The sequence below is a fragment of the Eucyclogobius newberryi genome, unplaced genomic scaffold (assembly GCF_026437365.1).
Source record: "Eucyclogobius newberryi isolate DKJ021-1_F unplaced genomic scaffold, fEucNew1.0.hap1 SCAF_1, whole genome shotgun sequence".
Taxonomy (NCBI): domain Eukaryota; kingdom Metazoa; phylum Chordata; class Actinopteri; order Gobiiformes; family Gobiidae; genus Eucyclogobius; species Eucyclogobius newberryi.
The window spans coordinates 9688116-9697934 of NW_027315723.1; the positions used below are offsets into that span (position 1 = coordinate 9688116).

Consider the following 9819-nt stretch of genomic DNA (forward strand, 5'->3'; position numbering starts at 1 on the left):
ATTAAATTGCAGGGTCTTCACACCAGGAACCTTTTGGCCACACTGCCTTTTCGAGCCAGGGCCGGTGCCAGAAGGACCTGTGGCTGCCTGCTCCTTCCCTCTCCTCTCTCCACAGACCCCTTCTCTAACCGTGTACCCTCCTGACCAGCTATGGACCCCAACGCCATCAAGGAGGAACTGCGCCTGTTCCAGAGCACCCTCCTGCAGGACGGCCTGAAGGAACTGCTCAATGAGAACAAGTTTGTGGACTGTACTCTCAAGGTGGGCGACCGCTGCTTTCCCTGCCACCGGCTCATCATGGCTGCCTGCAGCCCATACTTCAGAGAGCTCTTCTTCACAGAGGATGGAAAGGAAGTGGAGAACACCAAAGAAGTGATCCTGGATGACGTGAACCCCAACATTCTGGACATGGTCATCAGATACCTGTACTCAGCTGAGATCGACCTAACTGACGACAATGTTCAAGATATAATTGCTGTGGCAAACCGCTTCCAGATCCCTTCTGTCTTTACAGCTTGTGTCAACTACCTCCAGAAAAAGGTCTCCCTGTCCAACTGCATGGCCATATTTCGGATGGGCCTGGTGCTCAGCTGTCCCAGGCTGGCAATAGCTGCACGTAACTTCATTGCTGACCGCTTTGAATTCCTCCATAAGGATGAAGAGTTCCTCAAGCTTGCACCTCATGAACTTTTTGCAGTCATTGGTGGCGACTCTTTGAATGTGGAGAAGGAGGAGATGGTATTTGAAGCTGTCATGTCTTGGGTCCGCCATGACAGGGATAGTCGCATAAAGATCCTCAAAGATGCATTCAACTGCATCCGTTTCCGTCTTCTTCCTGAGAAATACTTCACAGAAAAAGTTGAGACGGACGAGATTATCAAGGCTGACCCCGAGCTGCAAAATACCATTCAGGTTATCAAGGACGCGTTCAAAGGGAAGCTTCCAGATAAACCTGTGAAGAAGGAGGGGGAGGAGGGCGCTGAATCACCTGAGGAGGAGAGCCTGTTTCCTGGTTTCTTGAACGACAACCGCAGGCATGGCATGTACATGCGAGATTTCATTCTGATGATCAATGACACAGCAGCTGTGGCGTATGATGTCAATGAGAATGAGTGCTTCCTGGCAGCCATGTCAGAACAGGTCCCACGTAACCATGTGAGTGTTGTGACACAGAAAAACCAGGTCTTCATCATCGGAGGACTGTTTGTGGATGAGGAGAACAAAGATTTGCCCCTGCAGTGCTACTTCTATGTGGTATGTTTCAGTATTTGATATAAAGTCTGTGATAAATTTATCCTATGACAACATTATTTTTAGCTATACATGTATATAATGGAAATGTACTAAGCAGAAAGAAGATATTTATATTTAGATATTGGGTTAACTGCCAATGCAAGCTTCAGCCCCATTGTACATTCTATTACATATTGGCATGTCAGCAATAACATAAACACAAATAGGGCTATTTTGAGTTAACCTTGAGGTAATCTAACATTTTTTGCGTGTTTGTCCTTGACTGGGAGAATAGATAGAAAAATGACACGGATATTCCTATAAATGTTTCAGCGTATAACTGGGACACACTTATCTTGCATTGATCAATGCCTGGATTATGTTTCCCTTGCTGCCCATCAGAACGGAGCAACACACACATGTTGAGAGGAGTGATAAAAGCTCTGAATAACTCCCTTTTACAGCTAAATCAATATGTGGATACAGTGTGCTGCACATTCTCTCTTTCATAGATAAGCATAAATGTTAATGCTCCTGTTTGTTCCTCTGCAGTTAGATCCTCTTTCGTCTGAATGGCTCGCCCTGCCGCCCATGCCCTCTCCACGATGCCTCTTCAACATTGGAGAGAGTGAGAACATGCTGTTCGCCATCGCAGGAAAAGACCTCCAAAGCAATGAGTCGCTGGATACGGTCATGTGCTATGATATTGAGTGAGTGTCTGTCTCACTCCTTTTTTTTGTTTTCTTTTCTCATTCTGCCGTGGAAGAATAATAGGTGATAATTAACTGCAAGAACAAATTGGATTTTAAAATAATCTTGATATAGCTTTTATTTGATATAGCTAAAGAAATGGCTGTTATTTATGTCACTGTGTTACCATGACAAAACATAATGAGTAATTTCATAGCAATAAATTCACAATAAAAAAATAGATAATAATAACATAAATTGAACAAGTATGTAAAATAAACACTAATAATATATATATATATAATTGTTTTCAGTCAAATGAAGTGGAGTGAGACAAAAAAGCTTCCCCTGAAAATCCACGGACATTCAGTTGTCTGCCACAAAGGACTGGTCTACAGCATCGGAGGAAAGACAGATAACAAGTGAGTTAATGAGAGCGGGTGTGAGGGACCCTGCAGCTGTTCTTGGTCCATCACTGTGGCAGGCTGCAACATCATATACAACAATTACAGCCCCGCAGTCCGGCAATATCTTCTAATAATGAGAACATGATCCGTCTGACCGCTTGAATCAGTGACAATACAGCGCTCTAAATAGATCACACTCAATCAACATGGAAGGTAATAATGCAGGAAAGCCAGGAAATTGAAAATAGAAAAAAAGTGTATAGAGCCAGGAGAAAATGATTGGAATAGATTATTTTGCCTAATAATGGGTTATCAGTGGGTTCAGTGTTTTCAGCTGTTGTGAAGCGCTCACAGGTGTAGCTTCTCCTGCATTCAGCAGTTTCGGCTGACTTCAACAACAAACAAATGGAAAGTTTGGGTGTTAAAAACAACAGGAAACCATTCATTTGTATTTTTTTTTTTTGCATGAGTAAATGGATTTAAATAAATAATTTGACAAAAAATCTGGGAAAGAGGCACCAAAAGCCTGTAAAAGCAAATTAATTGGCAACATCTGAGTGAGATGTCCGGCTATTGAAAGAACCGCTCAGAAAGACAAAGCCAACATTAGCATAGATGGATGTATTCTGTCTGACTTTTAGACACCAGTGGGTGGAACTACATTATTCTTTATTCAGTAATAAAAATCACTGCATGAAAAAGAGACACAGAATCATTGCCACATTAAGGTTTTAATACATGCACGTATGAATCCTAATATTGACTTATATTTTTGTTTCTTTTCTAAAGCAAAGCCCTCAACAAGATGTTTGCCTACAACCACAAGCAGTCTGAGTGGAGAGAGCTGGCAGGCATGAAGACCCCTCGATCCATGTTTGGAGCAGTCATCCACAATGGCAACATGATAGTGGCAGGCGGAGTGAACGAGGACGGCCTTACTGCTACCTGTGAAGCCTACAACTTTGCCTCAAACAAGTACGTCTTATTTACCTGCTGTGTTAAGGCCAAAGCCGGTGCATGCAGAAGGTATTCCAAATGTCCACTTTGTCTTTGGCTGACCTTCTGCTGGTGCTTTGTCTCCTCAGGTGGGAGCCGTACACAGAGTTTCCCCAGGAGAGGAGCTCTGTCAACCTGGTGAGCACTGGCGGCCTGCTGTACGCCGTGGGCGGCTTTACCATGGTGGAGACGGAGAACAAAGAGGTGGCCCCCATGGAGGTCACAGACGTTTGGCAGTAAGTCTTTTAAACCTATAGGCCTCCAGGGACTCTCTGCACATTAAAACTGCATGGCGTTGGTTGGCTATTCGTTTTCATTAGTGACCGCCTGTGTTCTGCTTTAGGTACGAGGAAGATAAGAAGCAGTGGAGTGGCATGCTGAGGGAGATGCGTTACGCTGCCGGCTCCTCATGTGTGTCTGTGCGACTCAATGCTGCCAAAATGCCCAAACTGTAGTCCCCCCCCCCTTTTTTTTTTTTTTGTAAACCTCAAGCATATTTTATCCCTAAGCTCTGAACTGAGATTTCTGTGTCATAATTCAATCTTTGACATTTCTATCTCTTCGATAAATCTTCAAAGACCATACTATCTCACACAGCACTAAAAACATTTAGATGTATCTGTAAAACTGTTTAGATCCTTTCTAGCTTTTTTGTAAAATAAACATTTGAAACCTTGCTGTTTTAGCATTTGTGTGATCTACAAATAGCTACATGACAAAACACATGAATGGTTGAAGCTGAGAGTTGTGTGTCAGCTAGACAAGGAAATGGAACTGGTTTAATAGTCAACGTGCTACACAGGCTACATTTTGTGTTTGCTGAGTGACCTAAGCAACATTTCTATATAAACTCAATCATTTTATATTATTTCATGTTGTTATTTGTAATATATATTTTTTATAAAGAGTTATATTCTTGTTAAACATTTATTTTTTGTTTGTATTTGACCGGACTGGAAAGACTGGACTGCAAGAGCAGCGGAAAAACATATTTGGGCAAATGTCTCATACTTTGATAACTTCACACAATAACTAGCTCACTGTTTATTGTCTAGATAATGTATTAGCTTTTTTTGTTAAATCCCTTTATTGTATCTATTTAATCATGTGATGAGGAAACGTAGAAGTATGTCAACCTTCAAATGATTCACCTTCAGGCATCTTTGCTATGTATGCTATATAAACAAGGTCAAAAGTCAGTGGTTAATATACATCACATATTGAGAATGTCTCACTGGACAGTTAAATGTTTTTTTCACAACTTTTTCACAGACATTAAACTGGCAAAGACTTTCATCCAATAACTAAAAGCACAAACTCACATGAAACTTTAATTCATATTTAGTGCAGCGCTATTACCACACACAAAGACAGTTTCAAATACTTACAAGACATGTTTCAGCACATTATGTTTGATCTGTATGCTAATCACCAATATTAATAATTCAAGAGCATTTTCTACATAACTCACTGCAACAAAGCCACAGTTGCATTTTAAGAGGCATCTCATCTCTACTTTTGTGTTGATGATGTATGACGAGAATCAAAATGGCTGCGGGTGGCGTACTGATGTTACTGATTTGTCTGATATTAACCGATTTAAGTTAAGTATAACCAGCCACACAATTAATAATGCACATATTCTGGTATTTATTAAGAATATGAATTATAAGGAAGCAGAAAGAAACACTAATGCCTCCATTATGTCGTCATCAAGCTTTCTGCAGATACATTGGGTAGAGTAAGCAAGTATTATGATAAAACACTGTTAAAGGATTTACACTGTTATGTGCTTTTCTCTCCTCTCCTTCATTTTAGATTGACTGGACGTTTAAAAACAAATGAGCCACTGAACTATTATAATTCTGAAAGTACAAATCGCTGCTGCTTATCCTTTTTTTTCCAATTACTTTTCGCATCTAAAGTGACCCTCGTGATTCTCCCGAGAAACATTCAGCACATATGACTTGATGTTAAACAACCCACGCGGGCGAGGTTTTCAAACAAAGGTATTCTGCTAGAGCACCCTGTGGCTGGGTAAGACTGGAAGAGCAGTAAGGTGGACCTATTTAAGAATGGACCAGGAAACAGGGATGGCACTCTCAAAGCTTGAACTGATACTTCACTTCAGTCAAACGCAAGTACAGCCAGTTCTATTCTTTATTTTTTACCCTTCAGATAATTAGACTGGATCGTATGTTTTCTTTCCATATCATCTTTGACATGAATAGAATTAGGAATGAAAGTGCAAATCACCCATTGTCCATCTCCTCTCACCTATAATGAGAGCTGATGGAACTGGCAGCATTACAGGAAGCTGCCATAGGTGCTGCAATATCCCGAGTGGCGTTCACAGTCTTATCGGTGTCAAGAAAAGAACACTATGATTTGTTTTGTTCCCTCTGAGTTTGTGTGATTTTTTTGTTTCTTGCAGCCCTGTGCCCTGTTATTTTTGTTATTTTTTTTCCCTCCATCCATCACTCCTTCCTTCAGTAGTAATTGCCTCTGACAGTGATATGACAGCTATACAAAAAGGAATATTGATTTGCTTGTAGCCTAAATTCTACTTACCAATATTTCCTATATGTTTTTTTTTAGCTGTGGTAAGAATATGAATCAAAATGAAAAATAGGGGATGTTCTATTGTTGGCTGGTGTTAAACGTTGAATGAATTAAAAGTTAGAAATGTGTTTATGTCAAATAATACAAATGTGTTTCCAAATGTTACTCAACAAAGCCAATATTTTTCCCATAGACAAAAGTTATAATATCAAGAGTTTAAATGCTAGATGGAGACTGACCAGCTGTGTGGTAACTATTGTCCATAATGTATATGTACATACAATTTAAAATTTTCTGTTTATAAAGTTTTGGAAACAGATTTTAAATACAGTTTTAGGTCTCTGTTGTTAATTACCACATAGCTGGTTGGTGCCCTTCCAGCTTTTAAACGTTTAATTTAAATTTATTTCGGTAAAATCTATGGGAAAAATAAATAAGTTGCGTTCACGTTCAAGAATTTGATTATGTTTTGAACTCAGATGGTGGGCAAAAGACTATGTAACTTGGATCGGGTCCACAGACTTGCAATATTAATCTCATTGCTTAAAATCGTTTCAACTGACAGCAATCTCACCTTCAGAGTTGAATAATGGCACCACTCTCTGAGGCTATTGAGAAAAAAATATTTCACTGTCATTTATTTTGACAGAGAAGAGGATGAACTTTGCACCATTTTTTGTTTCACGTGGATAGGCCCAGTAATTACAGGGATAGGAACCATAAACCAGGTCAAATCTGCAATCTGACATTTAAATAGTGAATTCTAGCTGAGAATTCTGATCTACCTCCAGGTAAATGTTAAACTATAGCTATTCTAAAACATTACAATGTCTTGTAAACCCAACATATTAAACATTTTAATTTGCTTCCCGAAACCTTGAAGTGGGCAGTCACTGTTGAACTCCATTATGTGGTTGCATATAGTAATTGCACATCTAATTTTCTTATTTTTTTCTCATCGCTAACCTGGTTATGACAAATGAGAGTGAACACTGCACTCATTTGGATTTTTGATGATGCGTTATTTCCTTCCTGTTGGATATTCTCTGGTCTTCATTGGTTGGCCTGGTGGGTAACATGTCTGCATCATCCATCATCTATGTGCTGAATCATTATGGTCAACCTCTGTCTCGTAGACCTCTTGTTTTTCCTTGAGAATGCCTTACTTAGTCTACTACTACGGCAACGGGGACCAGTGACACTTGGTCATTTCACACACACATTTTCACTTCAACCTGTATGGTGACGCTTGTGACCTCTGGTGAGGGAGAAACACTGTGGCATTATAGCTTGTGCCGTTGTGTGGATCGTGGCTGCAGCAGAGCTTATCCTAATAACCACTGTGATCGATATGAGAGAGGGAGACAATCAGACCATCTGCCTGGATTTTGCCAGCACCACTGACAATTTGATCCTCTGTTAATGGTCTTCATGTGTTACATTGGGATTGTGGTGCAGCTGGGTAAAAGGCCACGCACCAGCCGCCCTCTTGGACTCAAGCTCAACGAGTTATCATCCTTATTCTGGTGCTGTGCACTGCTCATTGAAACACGCAACATGCCACACCTGTCATGTACTGTGAGAAGAATACTGCAGCCTACACCCACTCTGTCAGGAGATATGTTCAAAAAGGCCTTTGTCAGTGTTTTCTGTTGCCAGTGCTGGCTGAGAAAGAGCATCTCGTATTTCTCTGGTGAACCTGGCGTTCATCAGCCCAGCAAGCCCAGCGGTGACGGAGCCGGAGAGTAACAGGATAACACTAACTGTTCCATAGCTGAGAAACCACCAACAAACAGGACTTGTAGTAACTAACTAACTGAACTGTGCTATTACTAAGAAACATGAAAGTGTAATTAGACAATAAGTGTATATAATAACACTTAAGCCCTGTAGTTCATGGATGATGATAAAAATGCTATTTTTTTTACTGTGATAAGGTGGGCTATTATCAGGAGGTTCCGCCCGGTGGGCAGGGACAAAAATCCAAGTTCTAAGACTAGGTCCGGAGATTGAGAATGACTTTTGGATGAAATCTACGACTGAATTTTTTTCCACAATGGCACACTCCTGGTCAGTTGAGGACAATTGAGGGATTAGACTTGTGATCCATCCATCCATCTTCTGCCGCTTTATCCGGGGCCGGGTCGCGGGGGCAGCAGTCTGAGCAGGGACTCCCAGACTTCCTTCTCCCCAGACACTTCCTCCAACTCCTCCGGGGGGATCCCGAGGCGTTCCCAGGCCAGCAGAGAGACATAGTCTCTCCAGCGTGTCCTGGGTCTTCCCCGGGGCCTCTTCCCGGTGGGACATGCCTGAAACACCTCCCGAGGGAGGCGCCCAGGAGCCGGAACAGATGCCCGAGCCACCGAGCCAGTAAATGTGTGTATAATTTTAGTCATTGTTTGACTTAATTTTGTTTAGTTAATTAAACCAATATAACTCTAAATCAATGTAACCATAACCAAAATATTATGATATTGTCACAAGTCTCCCAATGATAATGTGGGCTGTCAAAACATATTATATTATACGCTTCTGTCAAAATTAAATGTTCTGTTGCAGCATCAACTAAAGCAACAAAGGGAACTACATTAACTGTGATCCTTTGCTTCATTTTAGTGCAGACAACATGAATAAATGAAAGTTATTAAGCAACTTTATAATGTTATTATTTGGAATATGACAGTACCGATACGCACCAAAGGCTTGTCAGGGCAAAGTATATTTTCTATAATTATGTTAGTCTCTCCACAATATTGCAATAAACATCGTACTGAGAGATAAATATTGTGCTATTATTGTTTAACACCTGTCAAAAGGAATGGAATTCTGAGAACATTTTGAATAATAGTGAAACTAGAATATACCAATCAGGAGTGTTTGCTGTTTTTGTCTCCCCAGACTATGATTTTCAGCAGCTACTGATCTGTGAAAGACTGATAGGTTGGATCCGGGCCCTCAGAGAACATGCTTTCACCTTGTCATAAGTTAACAAGGCAGCAGCTCAGTCCACATTCTCAAAGTCGACACCCTACTTTCTGTGTTGAGACTTTAGAACGACAAAGACTTTGAAATAATTTGTCATTACAGCAAAGACTACATTTCCCCCCAAACCCATTCAGGTAAGTAATCCTTCACCACTGATAAATATATATACATTCTCTGGATGCTGTGTTGTCGTCAAGCATATTGACTTCTTTGCATATTTGTTTTGTACCCATAGCATTAAATCAAGTGCATGTAATGTGCCGTGAATGCCAACAATGCAAGGGTCTTATCATCATTGTTGACCAGTGGCAATCATTTTAATATCTGGCTCCATGCTGAGATGAAGAGAAGATTGCTGCTGATAGAAAATGTGTCTATTTTTGGTGGTGGATATAACAATTTCCTTTCCCTCATTCTCACGGATCTCCTCTGCTTATTTTCCTTCTCGCAAATAAAAAAGAAATTTGTGAGGCAATGATTCTCGTTCCTCGCATTGTCAAGGCTTGTTGTCTGCAGAAACGCATGGAAATAGATTGTTTTGCTAGTGTGGTGCAAATGGAACGCCAGTGGAGCTGAGTGCTGTACGTTTGTCAGATTAGAGAGGGGGAAAAGCATTCAGTGAGTTGCTGGCTTTCCTTTTTTTTCTGCTGTGCTAAGGTCATGGTCAATTGAACTTTAAATGATCAATTTGGAAGCGAAGAGCCTGTGTTCAATGACCTAATGGGGGAAATACCAATGTTCTCTGTCTGTGATGTGAGAGTGCAGAAACCAGCTCTGACAGCCTGTCTTTCAGTCCTCAGCCCTCCTTTTTGCATCTTGAGCAATGGAGTATATGGTGCATGTAGAAGAAGTTGGCACAGTGCACAAAGATTTCACATTTTTATGGTGCGATCATGCTGTGAAAGGCAAAACACGTGCATGTACACATGCAGACCAGAGTCCATCG

General features: G+C 40.8%; 1 protein-coding gene across 1 annotated transcript; it reads left to right on the forward strand.

Moving 5' to 3' along the window:
• On the forward strand, positions 1-4001 carry LOC140374774 (kelch-like protein 41b). The gene is made up of 6 exons (XM_072461782.1): positions 1-1254; positions 1786-1943; positions 2238-2345; positions 3120-3305; positions 3416-3562; positions 3670-4001. The coding sequence occupies exons 1-6, from the start codon at positions 151-153 to the stop codon at positions 3779-3781; spliced, it is 1815 nt and encodes a 604-aa protein (XP_072317883.1). The 5' UTR covers positions 1-150; the 3' UTR covers positions 3782-4001.
• The last annotated feature ends 5818 nt before the right edge of the window (positions 4002-9819 follow it).